General features: G+C 38.0%; 1 protein-coding gene across 2 annotated transcripts in view; it reads right to left on the bottom strand.

The window, feature by feature from the left end:
* Positions 1–20,671, bottom strand: part of LOC138323554 (cGMP-dependent protein kinase 1-like) — a 95,957-nt gene that overhangs the window by 63,642 nt on the left and 11,644 nt on the right. Inside the window, exon 1 of one of the 2 annotated variants that reach the window (XM_069268235.1) lies at positions 10,771–11,084. The exons of the other annotated variant lie outside the window; for it this stretch is intronic. Within the exon in view, the coding sequence (XP_069124336.1) occupies positions 10,771–11,084 (314 nt within the window). Of the gene's footprint in view, positions 1–10,770; positions 11,085–20,671 lie in introns of those variants that run through there. 2 annotated transcript variants of the gene reach the window in all.

The following is a 20,671-nucleotide window of genomic DNA, read 5'->3' as shown; positions in this document are numbered from 1 at the left end:
AAAGGAGCGATCTAAGGCCTTTAATGTGTATGCACAGGGACCTGAGAAAAAATAACAGTTTTTACATATATATGTAAATGGAAGTACATATATATCTTTGGACATATTATCAATAGATAATTCTCTTGTCTCGGGGATAATATATGCATGCTATAGTGTTACTTGTAATGCACCAACTGATCATGGCATGTATAGTTTATGGATTATATTGTAACATACTTGTCATACTAAAACCATATAGCGTTGTTAGAATTACAGAAATGCTTCGTTCGCTTACATAATATCATAAAATGTGACGTTCATTCTTGTGTGTTGATATGATATCAAAATGCGTAGGAATAACGCAGTAGTGATGAGGTCGAGGCCCAAACTATTTACAATGTACCCAGACTTTTTTTCTTTTTAATTTAAATTTTTTATATTATTTAAGTTTTCGATGCTGATCATGTTAACTTCCGTTCATTTACACCCCGCTGGATACAATGGACGAAATTTTTCTTCATTCAACCATGTATGGCGGTCATGGCGACGATGTTTTACGTTTCCTCTAACGAAAGGGGAGACAACTGGAAACAGTCGCCTATGCTTCGACAACATAACCGACATCGTTTCTTGGGTTGACAGAGATGATTGTTTACAACATGGCCGATCGAGTCAAGCATTTCTACAACAGAAGAGTTACAAGAAGTACCAAATATAGTCGTTTCGAGAATCTCGTGTGTACCTAATCAGAAATTGTGCTGGCACACCTGCCAGCTCTCCTAATCACCCATTACAGGTGTTTAAAGAAAATCACGTGAACACGTGGGCTAATATCCGAGGATGTACACATTTCATTACTGTTAATACGATTGTCCGGTATAATGCTGGTCGATCGATGGAAGTCATAAAGCCACGCAGGAATGGTAAGGCCGTATCTCGTACCAGGGGTTACATAATCGTATAATTATCAGTTTGTACCAATTACAGGAATTTCTAATTAGATTCGAGACAGGTGTGGAATTTGACAGTACGCTGAATCGTGTTCAATAGACTCTATATCGGTCGAGTTTATGGGAATAAAATCAAGTTATTGTCTTTAATGATCAAGCGTATCCTGAGTCATGTTCATAAATATCTCGAGCACAGAGATTAAAACACAGTTGGATCCCGAGGTTACCATTGAGCTTCAGGAATCCTTCCACTCATTTTGAAAATTGTCCTTTTAAAACATGTATTTGCACCATATTCCTCAATTTATACACCTTTGGGAGCCCTACCATCTCCCACCATTACCCCTAATTACATATGTAAGCTGGAACCCATAATACTATATAGATTGGAGATTTATGATCTGTCAATATTAAGGTACTGCCAAAGTGAACCTGAGAAATGGTTACAGTTTGCATATATTTGGGCCGTTCTTAAGATCATATACTTGGTGTTATCAATTAATCAATATTCTACAAAATACATCACTAAACAAATCTCTGAGGAATAGAAAAAGTAAATTTCGATCTTAAAATATATTTCAAATTATAAGACAGCTCCATGCGAATTACTTTTTTATGTCATTGGTTTTTAATCAAATCAAGATTACTTTTGTTTTCAGCGTTATCAAACACGAATTTCCAAAATTAATACCCGACCTAACGGGTCTGCTTAGCAGAAACTAAACAAGGTCGCACCGTCTCAACAATGACCTTGAGATATAAAATATTGTTTTTGGTCTGAATGGATACACTTAACATAAAATGCGTGATTTGTTCATTAGTAAGTTACTGCCGGAACTGCTCCAGGGACAAAAATGAACTTGACAAGTCTGATAGCCAGACGATAAACAATTAAAAATATGAAATTGTTGCTACTGGGCAAACATGTCTGTTTTGCATTGCCTATTATTTCAAGTCAATTTTGTCTTGTTTTCCAAGCGATGCGTGCTGCTGTTTTTCCATTCCATGGATTTGTGTTGCCCATTGCTTGAATTTGTGATAACCATTCGTTGTTGTTCGGTTTTCCATTGCTTGTTTCTGTGTTTCATATCGTATAATGATGTAATTCTCGTTGCTTGGTGCGTTGTTTTTGATGTTGCTTGCCGCGTTTCTTCATGTTGCTTGACGCTTTGTTTTTCATGTTGCTTGAAACTTTGTTCCATGTTGCCTGTCGCTTTGTTTTATGTTGCTTGGCGGACGTTTGTTTAATAATTGCTTGACGATTTGTTTCATGTTGCATAATGACTTTTTCATTTGCTTGGTAGACTAGCCACCTTTTACTTGGTTGCATGCTTGCCTTTTGCTTGATTCTGTTTCCACATTCGTAGTGTGTTTTCCGTTGCTTGATGTTGCCTTGTGATTTTGTTGTTCCTTTCTGTATGATGTCTTCTTACCCCAATGCCGTGTTCCGTGTTTTGTGATATTCATTCCCTTTGTTATGATTTGTTTCCTCATTGTATTATGCGCCCTCCTCTGTTAAATGGTGTTTCCCCGTTGTTTAATGCTACGTTTCCTGCCGGTGAGTTATTACCAGTATAGTTGAACCTGTAGCCCACCTCTCTGTGTAGTTCTCCATTTCACTTAGTGAATGACATTCTTACCAGCTTCCGAAATGGATGCCCGTGTACCCTACAGGCGGCGAGTATGGATATTACGGATGGGGAGGTCGTTATACAAATAGAGCACCTGTCATGCTGTAATTGGCTCTCAGTATGGCGGCACCAGTTTGGAGTATCTCAATTCACGAAGTCTCCGCCAGCCTCGTTTTGCACATGACGGGTGTCATATTCAATATTAGAGGCCAATACCTCGTGACTCAGCCATTTAGAATCCGTCAGTACCAGAAAGCGTGATGACGTCATGCCACACCTAATTAGAAACGGAATCAATTGAGAAGTGCTACGGATGGCAACATATGAGTACTTTTTTCTACATCTTCGAAAAGTAATCGAAATTTGTATATTCCAGGGAAATGATTTGTACATTATCCACAATTCCTGTTTTTACTAAATAATTATTATTCTAACAATTTTCTTTTGTGGTTTTTTTCCTTCTTCTTTAATCATTGACAATGTTTTGCAGTGTACATGTATTCTACGACACGTGAAATATATTGAAGACATGCCCGTTCCCTAAGGCTACTATAGGTTTCTGGTACATTTTTATACATGTACGTGAGAATGAACGTTCCAACTTTCAGCGGAGCCTTTCCTTAAGAAGTATTTTCAAATGGGACCCGCTACATTTAACATGTTTGAACATTCTGATGACATAAGATGATAAGGTGGCATAGTGGCATGGCCTATAACAACTTCCCAGCCATCGGGGGAGGGGGTAGAGAATGTGGGAAGGGGGCAGTCGAAACGATGTAGCCATCCTTAGCCTTGAGCTAAGAATCATCCTGCAGACGTTTGATAAGGATGTCGATAACAGACTGAAAATATCACAAATTTGTATGACAGGTCGACCGACACAGGTGAAGCAAGCCACATGCTAACAGTTCTCTTCTCACAATCTCTTCCCAGGCTAATCGCTATTCCAGACATCTTCGGATCGCCGCCATGTTTCCCCACTTTCTGTGACGTCATCAACGTCAGCAACAACCCACGGTGGAATGTACCGAGCGTGTAGCCTCACCACAAAATGGCAAAAACTAAATCTCTTCGACAAACAATTTCATGTCTTTCAATAATCATATGTCTAAGTTTGAGTGTCTGTCAGCGGTGAAGTATTAATCATCAGAAGATCTTGGCCTCGAACAACTGTCCCAGTGAAGGTTAAGTTTGTTGGTAATTAAAAAGAAGACAAGATAACACGATACCGGTATACACCAACTAAACACATAAATAACGGCGTATTTATGGCTCACCTGAACACTTTCTTATTTAAAACTACCAAAACAGAATTCCTAAAACTTCTCAGTCGTGGCAAAAATTGAATTTGTTGAGAGAATTTCTGTGTGAATTCATGGCATATTTGCTGTGATGACTTTGGGTTAGAACGCCCTAGCTTCAGTTCATCTCCCTTCTCCAATTACATACGTCAATGTTCTACTTTCTTCACACTAATTAGCATTTAACGGTACAGCTGGCTATTTTGTGGGACATTAATTGGTCGCGAAAGTATTAGATCTATCAATTAAACATGAATAGATTATAATATCCATCTATGAAATGATTGCATATGATTTCGCAAAATAAAACAAAAAAAATATTCTAAATTTATCGTTTGAAAGATGCTCCACCGCTGACAAATGGTATTTTTTCACTATTAAAAACAGGAGCAGACGATTTAGTATTTTTCTTCTGTTACAAAAGTTACTTACTTTACACCATTACCACCATTGAAAAGTTTGAGCTTCTAATTTTACTTCAAGTTAAAAATATAAAAAATAATTAATTGCATCCCGAAAAAATTCCGTGACACTATATCCTATATGGAATTAAGTACTGATTGCGCATGCACTAAAGGCGAAATAAATTATTTTATATGATTTTTTGTGTTAATTAGGCATATATGTACACGATTAAACACCAATTATTGTTCAAATGATTAATATCATTTATGCTCTGTCGGCGGTGGAGCATCTTGAAATAAAAAAAAATAATTGGAAAAATTTCACAAGCACGGAAATAAACTATTAAACAGTATTTTCACTTTTCAGGAATTTCTACAATTTCTTTTATTAACACTTGTTGCCGGATTCAATTTACTAGAAATTGCTGAAAATTGAGTTTTCACTACATTGCCCAAGGTCAATTAAAGTGTACATATACAGTTGATATTTTAACAAGAATTCTTTAAAACGTACTTACAGAATAAAATTAGTATTAATTAGTTATGACTTGGATTACAGACATTTTACGCCAATAACTTTAAATAATTATTTGTTATTTTAAACAGAATTACATGTATTAACGCACAACGTAGTGTTTAAATATAATAGTCCTCTTGGGTCTATAGCTCAAACAGTATTGTTGTCCGTAAATTCGATAACCTTATGTTGGAAACTGCATTATGACTAACTCTTAGCTATAAAGGCCTTGTTTGAGTAAACATCAACACGCACCTGTCAGCAACACCTGTCAGTACCTGTGTTACACCTGTCAGTACCTGTGTTACACCTATCAGTACCTGTGTTACACCTATCAGACCTGTATTACACCTATCAGTACCTGTGTTACGCCTGTCAGTACCTGTGTTACACCTGTCAGTACCTGTGTTACACCTGTCAGTACCTGTGTTACACCTGTCAGTACCTGTGTTACACCTGTCAGTACCTGTGTTACACCTATCAGTACCTGTGTTACACCTATCAGTACCTGTGTTACACCTATCAGTACCTGTGTTACACCTATCAGTACCTGTGTTACACCTATCAGTACCTGTGTTACACCTATCAGTACCTGTGTAACACCTATCAGTACCTGTGTTACACCTGTCAGTACCTGTGTTACACCTATCAGTACCTGTGTTACACCTATCAGTACCTGTGTTACACCTATCAGTACCTGTGTTACACCTATCAGTACCTGTGTTACACCTATCAGTACCTGTGTTACACCTGTCAGTACCTGTGTTACACCTGTCAGTACCTGTGTAACACCTATCAGTACCTGTGTAACACCTATCAGTACCTGTGTTACACCTATCAGTACCTGTGTTACACCTATCAGTACCTGTGTTACACCTATCAGTACCTGTGTTACACCTGTCAGTACCTGTGTTACACCTATCAGTACCTGTGTTACACCTATCAGTACCTGTGTAACACCTATCAGTACCTGTGTTACACCTATCAGTACCTGTGTTACACCTATCAGTACCTGTGTTACACCTATCAGTACCTGTGTTACACCTATCAGTACCTGTGTTACACCTATCAGTACCTGTGTTACACCTATCAGTACCTGTGTTACACCTATCAGTACCTGTGTTACACCTATCAGTACCTGTGTTACACCTATCAGTACCTGTGTTACACCTTCAGTACCTGTGTTACACCTATCAGTACCTGTGTTACACCTATCAGTACCTGTGTTACACCTATCAGTACCTGTGTTACACCTGTCAGTACCTGTGTTACACCTATCAGTACCTGTGTTACACCTATCAGTACCTGTGTTACACCTATCAGTACCTGTGTTACACCTGTCAGTACCTGTGTTACACCTGTCAGTACCTGTGTTACACCTGTCAGTACCTGTGTTACACCTGTCAGTACCTGTGTTACACCTGTCAGTACCTGTGTTACACCTATCAGTACCTGTGTTACACCTGTCAGTACCTGTGTTACACCTATCAGTACCTGTGTTACACCTATCAGTACCTGTGTTACACCTATCAGTACCTGTGTTACACCTATCAGTACCTGTGTTACACCTGTCAGTACCTGTGTTACACCTATCAGTACCACCTCAGTACTGTGTTACACCTATCAGTACCTGTGTTACACCTATCAGTACCTGTGTTACACCTGTCAGTACCTGTGTTACACCTATCAGTACCTGTGTTACACCTATCAGTACCTGTGTTACACCTAGTACCTGTGTTACACCTTCAGTACCTGTGTTACCCTATCAGTACCTGTGTTACACCTATCAGTACCTGTGTTACACCATCAGTACCTGTGTTACACCTGTCAGTACCTGTGTTACACCTTCAGTACCTGTGTTACACCTATCAGTACCTGTGTTACACCTATCAGTACCTGTGTTACACCTGTCAGTACCTGTGTTACACCTGTCAGTACCTGTGTTACACCTATCAGTACCTGTGTTACACCTGTCAGTACCTGTGTTACACCTATCAGTACCTGTGTTACACCTATCAGTACCTGTGTTTACACCTATCAGTACCTGTGTTACACCTTCAGTACCTGTGTTACACTCATACGTGTACACTCAGTACCTGTGTTACACCTATCAGTACCTGTGTTACACCTATCAGTACCTGTGTTACACCTTCAGTACCTGTGTTACACCTTCAGTACCTGTGTTACACCTTCAGTACCTGTGTACACCTTCAGTACCTGTGTTACACCTATCACTGTGTTACACCTTCAGTACCTGTGTTACACCTGTCAGTACCTGTGTTACACCTGTCAGTACCTGTGTTACACCTATCAGTACCTGTGTTACACCTATCAGTACCTGTGTTACACCTATCAGTACCTGTGTTACACCTGTCAGTACCTGTGTTACACCTGTCAGTACCTGTGCTACACCTGTCAGTACCTGTGTTACACCTATCAGTACCTATCAGTACCTGTGTTACACCTATCAGTGTCCCTGTGTTACACCTATCAGTACCTGTGTTACACCTGTCAGTACCTGTGTTACACCTGTCAGTACCTGTGTTACACCTGTCAGTACCTGTGTTACACCTGTCAGTACCTGTGTTACACCTGTCAGTACCTGTGTTACACCTATCAGTACCTGTGTTACACCTTCAGTACCTGTGTTACACCTATCAGTACCTGTGTTACACCTATCAGTACCTGTGTACACTACATACCTGTGCAGTACCTGTGTTACACCTGTCAGTACCTGTGTTACACCTATCAGTACCTGTGTTACACCTATCAGTACCTGTGTTACACCTATCAGTACCTGTGTTACACCTGTCAGTACCTGTGTTACACCTGTCAGTACCTGTGTTACACCTATCAGTACCTGTGTTACACCTATCAGTACCTGTGTTACACCTATCAGTACCTGTGTTACACCTGTCAGTACCTGTGTTACACCTATCAGTACCTGTGTTACACCTGTCAGTACCTGTGTTACACCTATCAGTACCTGTGTAACACCTATCAGTACCTGTGTTACACCTATCAGTACCTGTGTTACACCTATCAGTACCTGTGTTACACCTGTCAGTACCTGTGTTACACCTGTCAGTACCTGTGTTACACCTATCAGTACCTGTGTTACACCTGTCAGTACCTGTGTTACACCTATCAGTACCTGTGTTACACCTATCAGTACCTGTGTTACACCTATCAGTACCTGTGTTACACCTATCAGTACCTGTGTTACACCTATCAGTACCTGTGTTACACCTGTCAGTACCTGTGTTACACCTATCAGTACCTGTGTTACACCTGTCAGTACCTGTGTTACACCTATCAGTACCTGTGTTACACCTATCAGTACCTGTGTTACACCTATCAGTACCTGTGTTACACCTGTCAGTACCTGTTTACACCTACACCTGTCAGTACCTGTGTTACACCTATCAGTACCTGTGTACACCTATCGTTACACCTATCAGTACCTGTGTTACACCTATCAGTACCTGTGTTACACCTATCAGTACCTGTGTTACACCTATCAGTACCTGTGTTACACCTGTCAGTACCTGTGTTACACCTATCAGTACCTGTGTAACACCTATCAGTACCTGTGTTACACCTATCAGTACCTGTGTTACACCTATCAGTACCTGTGTTACACCTATCAGTACCTGTGTTACACCTATCAGTACCTGTGTTACACCTGTCAGTACCTGTGTTACACCTATCAGTACCTGTGTTACACCTATCAGTACCTGTGTTACACCTATCAGTACCTGTGTTACACCTGTCAGTACCTGTGTTACACCTATCAGTACCTGTGTTACACCTGTCAGTACATTTGTTACACCTATCAGTACCTGTGTTACACCTGTCAGTACCTGTGTTACACCTATCAGTACCTGTGTTACACCTATCAGTACCTGTGTTACACCTATCAGTACCTGTGTTACACCTTCAGTACCTGTGTTACACCTATCAGTACCTGTGTTACACCTATCAGTACAGTACCTGTGTTACACCTATCAGTACCTGTGTTACACCTATCAGTACCTGTGTTACACCTATCAGTACCTGTGTTACACCTATCAGTACCTGTGTTACACCTATCAGTACATGTGTTACACCTGTCAGTACCTGTGTTACACCTGTCAGTACCTGTGTTACACCTGTCAGTACCTGTGTTACACCTCAGTACCTGTGTTAACCTGTCAGTACCTGTGTTACACCTGTCAGTACCTGTGTTACACCTGTCAGTACCTGTGTTACACCTGTCAGTACCTGTGTTACACCTATCAGTACCTGTGTTACACCTATCAGTACATGTGTTACACCTATCAGTACCTGTGTTACACCTATCAGTACATGTGTTACACCTGTCAGTACCTGTGTTACACCTATCAGTACCTGTGTTACACCTATCAGTACCTGTGTTACACCTGTGCTTAAAAATATAATCTTGTTTTTACTAATTACCTGCATGACATCGACTGTAACACCTGTGATTAAATGTTGCTGCCAAAAAATGTTATTCTCTACCTGTTTTTATTCCAGCGATATACGTACCTAGTATCCAACTAGCTTAAATCTTTACACAACATTATACATTGTTTTCTTTGAGTGTGTAGTTACTGTCAGATCCAAAGTAGTCTGATCATGTGTGAGGAACTTTGTTGTAAGACATAATACACCATCTATGTTGATGTGGATAAAAAATGGGAAAGTAAAACAATAGTTCTCCGGTACAAGTCTGTTCAACCCTTTCTCATTATAGTATAAACTGTCAGATATAAGACGTTACACTCTTTAACCTCAAATATCTGACGCTATATCCATAACCGTTGAATATCGGACGATACACTGCTTAACGGTCAAATATTGGACGCTACACTCCATAAACGTCAGATATAGGACGTATTACTCCAGAAGCGTCCTATATTAGGCGCTATACTACATTACCGGCTGATATAGGACGATATGTCCCATAAGTTACCATAACCGTCCGATATTAGACGCAATATCCTATAACCGTCCAATATTGGACACTACATCCCACTACCGCCCGTTTGCTACGCTGTGTATCATTCCATCACATTTGCATAGGCAATAAAAGAATATCATCGTATTGTCTAGTCGTTATGCATATACTATTACATATATGTAGTTGCCCGATAGGTTTGGAATTTACTACATCTCGTCCAATAGAAAGCGTTATATTCTATCAAATGCCTGCTATAACCCGTCCGATAGGGGGCGTTATATTCTATCAAATGCCTGCTATAACCCGTCCAATAGGAAGCGTTATATTCTATCAAATGCCTGCTATAACCCGTCCGATAGGGGGCGTTATATTCTATCAAATGCCTGCTATAACCCGTCCAATAGGAAGCGTTATATTCTATCAAATGCCTGCTATAACCCGTTCGATAGGGGGCGTTATATTCTATCAAATGCCTGCTATAACCCGTCCGATAGGGGGCGTTATATTCTATCAAATGCCTGCTATAACCCGTCCAATAGGAAGCGTTATATTCTATCAAATGCCTGCTATAACCCGTCCGATAGGGGGCGTTATATTCTATCAAATGCCTGCTATAACCCGTGCGATAGAGGGCGTTATACTTTCTTACCCGTATATTACAAATTGTCCCATAGAGGCGTTATAGTTCCGTATCTGTTTTCTATTATACGTCCTGACACCGTCCGAAAGGGAGGGATCATTATTCTTTATTCGTTTGTTAAAAAGTATGATATACATTTAATACACCATACATCTAAACATATATATTAAATCGCCCAAAAAAAAGGTGTTATAAAATGGACACCGTCGTCAGTCACCTTATACCTTATAGCCGTCTAATATTTCACGTCTGTCTGCTAACCGTCCGGAAGGGGCTTAATTCCGGCCCCTTTCCTCTATAAATCATTCGAAAGGGTGCGTCGTTACCTTCACTACCTCTAATCTATAAACCGTCCGATAGGGGGCGTTTTAGGTATACTTACTCCACATCTTTCGGAACCCTTTTTGGTTTAAACAAGGTGATCATAGAGCCCGGTTTGCCAGGTTCGGCAGAAATGGCGGTCCTCTTTCCTCTAGGCTGGATAAGACGAACTTGTTTATGAGGAAGCTCGTGTGCGGGCTTGAGGACAGCCTTGTACTTGTCGAGTTGTGTTTGAAGTCTCTCTATCATCTCGTCTTTCTGGTCCAATTCCGCCTCTAACTCATCAATAAGTTCGTCTCTTTGAACCAGTTCATCAATTTTGTCCCGAAGCATCATCTGTAGCTCCCTCAATGTTCCCATTGTAGAATATTGCATTTAACAAAATTTTCGAATTTCAAATAAATAATTTCTGCATATCACTGAAGAATTGTTCCATGACACTTCCACATTATTTATTGCTATAACTCTAACAGTATATGGCATTCACTGAGTTTCCTCGTAAATCAGGCGCACTATATTATTTAGAAACTCCCGTATTTCCTCCTTTCGAAGATTCTTTTGACTCTGCGATACTTGTCACACATTAACATGGAACTTAATTTTAACACTCTCGCCACAATATTTTATTTTCCTTTGAAACAATGTTAGAATGATTCGATAATCCGGAAAATTCCTCCTGAAATTGTACATCCCTTTATTCTGAACAAGATCTGGTCACATTAAACATCGGACACACAGTCCGTTGTGTGTTCTGTTCCGCCACATGCAATCAACACGTTGAAATGATACGGTCTGCTATCATGCAGCTTAAAAGTCAGTAATTGTATTATATAAATGCTAATGTCGTAAATTAATACAACAACCTTCCAGCGATGACATTTTATAAAATTAGTGCCTCGCAGTTCCCCGGAAGTTTCCGTAATACATGGCCTTTCAACAAGTTTCAATCGTCAGGCCCCGTCAGGCACACGGGGAAAGTGATTCTCCGGCAATTCCATCGAGACACGGTTATGATTACAAGAGCTATCTATTCCAAAGGTTACTTGATAAAAGGGGACCATTGGCCTCTTATCATCAAATTCATATTACTACAACAACGAGAAAACCACTAAAAACTCCATCAACCACCCATCTTACATGGTGAATCCGGACGTAATAAAACATCATCATCAAAGTTACTGTATAGCTCCTAAAGCCGGGGCAGCTCGGGATAAGCAAGGCAAACTTTAACTTATCCTAAGATCGAAGTTATCTTAAGAATGCATCAACTATTGACAATAATCTTTAAAACAGTACGAAAAATAATTGCAAATTACAAGCGCCGTGTAAAAAATAGGAAAGGTTATGCCAGCCACGTGGTGTCTCGGACAAAAAACAATTCAGGAAAGGGAGAGACTGTTGGTTATATATTACCGCATCTATACATCTCTATATCAAACGGAGCTGGTCGGTTTGTGATGCGCCAAACGGTTTGTTGTGGAGGCAAATAGGCGTAATTATCTGTCTAGCATCCGTCTAGTTACCTGTACCCATTGCCGCAAGATGTCGCCACATACACAACGTATCCACCTACGCACATCTAGCATCGCCACCTAACGTTACCGTTAGATGTCGCCACATGTCCTGACTGTCGATACTTGAATTTCCGTTAGATGTCGCCACATCGACAAATGTTACGTGTTGGTACCTTTGATCCCGTAAGATGTCGCCTCCGGCACCGCGAGGAAGTTGATGAAACCACGTGACCATTGATCCTCTTTACTCGATGATCCTATCAATGTTCGTCAATGCTTACGTCTGTATTACATGCACGGGGTAACCTTCCTTTAGAAGTACAAAGACTTACGCGTGTGGGTCTAGTTCAATTTCAATTCGTCACATTACATTTCAGCCGGTTTGAACAGCACGCTACCAACATAGTTGTAAGTTCCTATGTAGCATTATTTCTTGTGATCATGTTTGGCGTTCTGGTTTGTTTTAAAATTCTCTTTTGTTTTTTGTCTCTCAATTCCGTGGGATGATGACAACACTGAAATATCATAATAGTATGATAGTTGTCCTTTAGAGTTCATTGTCTAACCCATAAGGCATTTATATAATAATAATATAATTTCATTGTGATTTTGAACACAACAAAATATCACAAATCGTTGCAAAATATCAAAATGTGTCATTAAAACTCAAAACTTCAAAATGGATAGCACGCCAGAGACACAAAACACTGAAATACAGATTCTGAATTTGCGTCCAATCGTCACTTTGCCCCCTGGATCGGTAAGCTGACATACACAGAACAGAATTCAAGTATGGAATCGGCGAACAATAACCTGGCTCGGCCAAATACCTGTCTGTCACAGACAATAGATTTTTACAACAAACGTACATGTAGTCTTAGTACTCGACCACGCGTTGACGAAGGGCGGAGGAGTGTCGCCCTGTCAGCTAGGATTAGGGGGGGGGGGGGGGGGGGGGTACTGCCAGCACTATCTGATGCTGGTGTCTTACCCACTCAGGACTTATAAATCGCCTCGTACAAGAAGAAACATTCAAGAGATCTAACTATTGATAACTGTGTCTAAATACCCGCTGATGCATTACAGCTATTTATCAATATATCTATCGACCAGTTCGTAGGTCACTTTAAAACTTCAGACGCGCCGGGGAACGATGTATCGGCCGTCAGTTTGGCCGGAGTAATCTCTTCCCTGGGTCCGGGGTCCGATGTAGAGGGATCAACATTCCGAGCTGTCGGAGAAGTGTTCGGATTCCGATTTGTCAATTAGTTTCACATAGCTTATTACACAGAAGTTTTATGGCGAGTTTCCTTCATTCATCTCTTTATGGGGTACATGTATGTAAAACGCGTCGGTTGTTCTTATAGTAGTTCAGAGGTATGATGTTAAAAACATTTTTCACACCAATCCCGCGTGAAATTGGCACGTGTAGATGAAAACACGATAAAAATGCGACGTTTTAACTTCACGCCATAAGATAGCATTCTGACACGCGCTAGGAGATACAAAACATACGGGTACTATTAGGAAATTACAGATATATTAAAAGTACATATACATATCCCCATCCTTTCTGAGATTACCCCTCATTGTATAGCCTTCAATCAATTTTTTTCCTGGTCCTCATATTCATAGTGAATTTGGTGATTTCTGTGAATGTTTGGTAACATAATTAATTACCAAAACCCCGGGATCTCCTGTGTACATTGTAAAACAGTATCACACGTCAGATACCTGTGATATCCAGTATAATGTACACCACGCCCCTGTGCTATCCGGTATAACACCTACTAGGAGACCCTGTGATGACCTGGATAAAAATACCAGGACCCTGTGATACCCGCTATAACACACACAAGGTCATGTGATAACCCGTGTATCACACACCAAATCATGCGAAATCCAGTATAATGTACACCAGGCCCCTGTGATATCCGGTATATAACAAACCAGGACCCTGTGGTATCCAATATAACACACACCAGGACATTGTGATATCCGATATATAACACGCGGCCCCTGTGCTATCCGATATAAATTTTTAAACCACACCAAGATTCTGTGTTAAATGGTATAACACACATCAGATCTCTGTGATATCCGGTATAATACAAACCAAGGCCCTGTGGTACCCGGTATAACACACACCAAGGCCCTGTGATAGCTTAACCTAGAACAATAATCATACCGCCTCCACTCCGTTCCCGGCAGGGTATGAATTCCACCCGTTGCCGCTAGTGTTGCAAGCCCGATGTGACCACATCGGGCACTTTGAGACTGATAAAATATATTTTTCGGTATTATCCTTATGTACTGTATTGTTCTGACAACTATGATCAATATTCATTCACAAACCTTTCGATTATAATCTTTCATCAACTACTAGTGGTTAAATCCAAGGCAAACACAACACATGTATAATTCTGTTCAAATACGCCGCCATGTTTGATTTACCGGAAACCGTGACGAATGAAACACTCAACAGGTAAAATATGTTTAAAAGTTTTAAAAGGCCAGCAAACTAAGAATAAATATGGTGAAACTGAACAAATGTAAGTATTATTAAGAATTAAGCAAAAAAGAATTCTTAAAGTTCATGTTAAAAACTTTGTAATATTTATTTCCTTCGTAGTGAAAATTTGTAGGTCATTCCATATATGGTACTAGGTGCCATATTTGGAGCGCGAGACTATCTAACGAGAAGCATCATGGCGGCCAAGTGAGCCGTGTCGGAGATGTGAGCCATTCAAAAGTGCTTCAAACATAATTTAGACATGGAGGTGGGTAAATAAATAATCATTTTATGTTAAAAGTGTTTGATATTGTTGAATTTAATTAAAAAATTACAAGACACACATGAAATGCAACATTTTCACCGCTGGATGTTTTGCAACACTACGGGCAATGGGACCGGAATCGTAGCTCTGACGACACACACCAGGGCCCGGTTGTTCAAAGCATGATTAGCTTAATCCATGAATAGTGAAATTTTCATTTCTCATTAACTGCAAAAAACTGCAAAAAATTTTGTGATTTTATCTTACCTAAACTCAGCAAGTAAAGCCATACCAATTTGAAAAATAGTTCTTCGGGATTTTAGGAAAAAAAGTGGGCGAGAGTTTTTTTTTTTTTTTTTTTTTAATTTTCGTTTTCAAAAAAAAAAAAAAAAATGGGGCGAGCGGTACAAAAAAAAATGAGAATATGATGTATACAAACATAAACACAAGGCCAAATTTTATATTTGTGTTTTATGTACATGCAGGTTGTAGCATTTTATGTTTTGAGAGTCAACAGCAAAGATATAAATAACATCTTTGACCTCTGTGCTATTGACTTGCCCTAAAGACTAAATTGTTGTCTGAACAATGTTGTAAGAACAAGTTAAAACCAATATAATGATATATTCAACAGTTATTAACAACAATAATACCTAAGTCCCATGCCTCGGCATTAAAAAAACAAACAATATATTTATCAACAAATTCAAATACATTATACTGTAAATCAACCGTGATTTTATTACTCATCCAGGTGTAACGTACTCTACTAAAAACACTGTAGGAGAATCATAAATATTGTTGATCTACAATATTGGAAATCTGTAAAATTTTGTCACACCCAATAAAACTGAAGATGTGCATTTGCGTACATAAAAATCCTTTTTTTATGTAAACTTACATTAAAAAAAGAATTTTCAAGTATGCAAATGTAATAATTGGAATGTTTTGGAGTCACACAAAATCAAATGTGTATATATCAAATATAAAAAAACACAGTGTAGACATGGTAAATCGTAGATATAATCCTGATTAGTTATTAAAGTATTGGCAGACTTTATCACATGCAAAACTATAGAAGCAATCAATATCGTCATATTAATTTCAATTGCATTAATTCTTATTTTAGTTTCTGTGACCTTGCTATCATCTTTTAGAACAAAAAAATCATAACAAAAACATTCGTAAGTTGTATTGCTGTTGTTGGCATGATATGAAGTAAAAGTAAAATATAAAAGTAATATTTAATAGACAATGACTTTGATGCAGAAAAAGAAAATAGGTTCGTAGTTTTAAGCATTGGATTATCTATGAGCCATGTAATTTTACGTCTACCACATCGATCACATTTTGGTCATTTGCGTTTATAGAATCGAACAAATCTTTAAGCGTCTAACGGTAAATGGAACAGCAACATCTCTGTCAAAAGTTCTCACAGTTGCAACATAAACACCCGCCATTTATTCATTCGTTTTCTTAATCTTGTTCCCTTTTGCGCTTATACTTTCGTTTTCATACCGGTTCAAGTGCTCAAATGATAACGATTTCAGTGTGTCTAAAGCAAACACCAGAAACGGGAAGGGATAACATTTGGACTTTCATTCTTCAGATTTCCGAGCGGCTGAAATAGGGGCGGTAATTTTTTTGGGGGTATAGTTAACCCGTAACCATTCCAACTCGTACCCACCAACCCGTACCCAAAATTGGACCCTGTGATATCCGGTATAACACACCAGGACCCTGTGATATCCGGTATAACACACTAGGACCCTGTAATACCCGGTATAACACACACCAGGACCCTATGATACCGGTATAACACGCTCCAGGACCCTGTGATATCCGATACAATAATTCTACGGAAGTGGATGGGTCGCCTGCACAGCAAAAAAGTTATTTACAGCTGAAAATATTTTGTAATTGTTAAAGTTGTATTGCTGCTAATTTCACTGTTTACGATATGTAACTTAAACATTTGATATTTAAACATTGACAAGTAACTTGATGATTTAGCTCCCCAAAAGCATAAGTCGGCCTATAAGAGAGCCGAAATCTAGGAATCATATATTCCTGGTTTTGAATAAAGCGCCTTCAATCACCGCCATGTTCAGTGACTTCGGGTTTTGTCGGATTCCTAATCGTATCACGTGACTGACGTTCGACACGACCTGCACGTGGTCAGCCAGGTAACTAGCGTAAGCACACATGTGTTTGTTTACGTTTTCCTTCTGGCCTATATGAGCAAATCATGCTAGTATATGTCCACAGATTGAGTATTTGAAACAGCCAAATTACACATTACCGTAAAATGTTGTGTGCATCAAATATTGTAATGTGCGAGCATTATTTTCTTTGTAGATAGAGTCTGATGAGGTCGACCACATATTTTGTTTATGAAAAATTGTTGATATTTTCTCTTGGTTTCACAACTCTCGTTTTACTTCGAGATTGTCGCGACGATGTTCGGAAGAGTTCGGAATGATTCGGCATCTTTCGAGCCTATTTTTCACGTGTACACGTTAAAAAGATTTTTTACTTTTATAATTAAAGATACTTCCAGTGCTGCAACTTTATAAAAAGTGGTAAAATTAGAAAGTTTAAACCTCAGACAGACGGAGAAAAATATGTATAACACTTAAACAGTTTTCACTATGACAAAAAGAGCGAAAGTTATAGACCATACAACTTTAATAATTATGGGAAGTTATCAAGCCCTGTTTCTCTTGTAAATATTGACGGATTTTGACCAATATCTAACCCATCTGAGATGTCAATGATATAAAATAATACACCTAATTTGGTTGAAGTCGAATAATAAATACAAAAGTCATTGAGCAGAAACTAAGAAATTATCTGTTTTGACGATTTTAAAGTCCCGTAACTCTTGCAAATATTTGCGGATTTTTACAAGTATAAAACTAAGCGAGATCTAATTAATATTAAGCAATATACCAAATTTGGTTGAAATCGGACAATAAATACTAAAGTTATCGAGAGGAAATCATGGATTTATATGTTTTGACGATTTTTAAAGTCCCGTAACTCTTGCAAATATTGACGTCATATCTATTCCATTGTAATGAATGAACATGAATAATTAACAAAGAGTTTATTACGAGAATCTACTGAAAACAAGAACCCACGCAGTAATAAATCATACATGAAATAAATATTAAATGTACAAAGATTAAACCAATTAGTCAAAATGAAAATCCGACACTTATCTCAGAGCAATGTTTTGGAGCTCAATATATTAATATTCTATTTGAAGATGATGATTTGTTTGAAATAAAATTGTGAATATATGCTACGTACATTTTATGAATACAAATACACATAATGTATGTGTTTGTGTGTCCATGATACAAAAGAACACGCTCTTACAATATAGAAATATACTTTAAAACGCACGTTTATTGTACAACGTTTCCAACTAACCGTATGTTTATTGTAAAACGTTTCCAACTAACCGTATGTTTTTACTGCCTTTCAGTTCCTTTGTATCCATACGTGTATGTGCTATTAACAAAACAATTGGAAGTTTTCAATGTATGGATCTATACATAACGTACAAAATAAAGCACCATGTACTACATGTATATAACATTCATTTATATGTTCATGTACTCTTTATATTTTGATTTGTTTACACGTTCAGTTCATAAATAAGATGGCAAAACCTTTTAAAACTTTCATAAAAACAAAACTTCATAAGAAAAGCCCCTCGGGCATGAAGATGAACTAAAACATCTTCACATTACGTAATGCTTCTGAGTCATACAACTAATTAAAGATGCTCCACCGCCGACAGACCATAAATGATACTCATCATTTGAACAACAATGGATGTTTAATCGTGTACATATATGTCTAATCAACACAAAAAATAACATAAAATAATTTATTTTGCCTTTGGTGCATGCGCAGACAGAACTTCATTCTATATAGAACATAGTGCCACGGATTTTTTTCGGGATGCAATTAATTATTTCTAATATTTTTATCTTGACGTAAAATTAGAAGCTCAAACTTTCCAGTGGTGGTAATGGTGTTAAGTAAGTAACTTTTGTAACCGAAGAAAAATACCAAATCGTCTGATCCTTTTTTGACAGTGAAAAAATACCATTTGTCTGCGGTCTTTCTCTAGACAAGAAAATGACCAGGTCGTACAAAGGGAGATAACTCTAATTCCATGGTACCTGTAACCGCAAGTCGAGTTAGGAAAAAACCTTTTTAATTGAACTTTCATTTCAGACGCAAAAAAATTTACTCGCACAAAGTATACCCATTGATAGGTATAATGCTATAATAAACTATCTGCTAATGACTTTTTGATATCTTCATTGATATCACAAACAATTAACCTTATGACAATGGTTTTTTGGTAATTTGCGTAGTTCAATGCAAATTTACTTTAACTTTCATCGAAGTCAAGTTAATAGATAAGATGATTAATTATATTTTATTAAAGAGATGGTTTCAACACTTAACTTCAGGTTGCTATCAATAATTGCACCAGGAATTTCTAGAACACAGGAAGGAAATTCTTCAATATCTGAGTCAGTACTATGTACTATTTTAAACTTTATTATTTTTCATCAGGTACAAATTACACCGAAGAAATATCAGAATTACAGGTCGTCCGGAACACCAGGAGACAACCATTAAGTTGTTTCCGCTATTTCTATAAATATCAAAGTGAGCACAAGTCAAGGTCATTAAAGTGCCAAAGTTATATTACTCCGTCACAGGAAATAACTACATAAATTTATGGAACCCGTCCACAAAATCTGAAGGTTTTTAACTTTTTTTTGACCCAACAATCTTCAAAAAAGTCGAAGAGTTATTGAAAAATGTTAAATAAGAGAGGATTCTTAACAAATAAAATTGCCCATTGGTCTCGATTCTTGAAAAAAAAAGAAAAAAATCCATTCTCATTCATCTTATGTTTTTGAATAGCTAGAAGAAAGAAGGTTCCACTGCTGCCAGGAAAGACAATGGAGGAGTTTCTAATACATCATATATCATTATTCTACTTTGTTCTAAAAAAAATACAAATAATATTCTTATTGATCAGTTTAAATTAAATTTGACCATTCACATTGAACATATAATGCCAATGCTTATCAACAATGGGATTTTTTTCACATTTCTTCTGGTGCCTTACGCCAACTACCATGATTTTCTGTTTAATTTGCATTATGGGTAATTGACCTGTTGGTTTCCATTGGTTACCAGGGGCGTAGCTTGCTCTTTAAAAAAAAAGCCCGGGCTTGCACATAAAAAATCCTAGTATGGGTTATTCATTGTCTTGTAAAGTTAAAACATCTATGTAGATCCGTCAAAGTCTTGAATGTAAATTAAAATCAAAGTTAAAATAACCTAAACGTTTACGTAGATGATTTATCTAAAATTAATAATACTGAAATATACGTTATGCGTTAATATGAATCTTCTAAGACACAAGATGGCTTGTTCAATATTAAAACGAAAGACACGCAAAGTCAAAGGACGACAACTATTTTTTCAATCAGTGCGACTTTTATGCCTTACAATATGAGGCGCTGTTTTTATATTCATTCATTTTTTCACATATATGTATAATTCGATTTTTACACATAAAAAAATTCGATAACGTAAGAAAGTTCCGTCAATCTATCATCAAATCCCA

This window comes from Argopecten irradians, chromosome 5 (assembly GCF_041381155.1).
Source record: "Argopecten irradians isolate NY chromosome 5, Ai_NY, whole genome shotgun sequence".
Lineage (NCBI taxonomy): Eukaryota > Metazoa > Mollusca > Bivalvia > Pectinida > Pectinidae > Argopecten > Argopecten irradians.
Note: the sequence above shows the minus strand (reverse complement) of the source record. Positions and strands in the feature narration are given on the sequence as shown.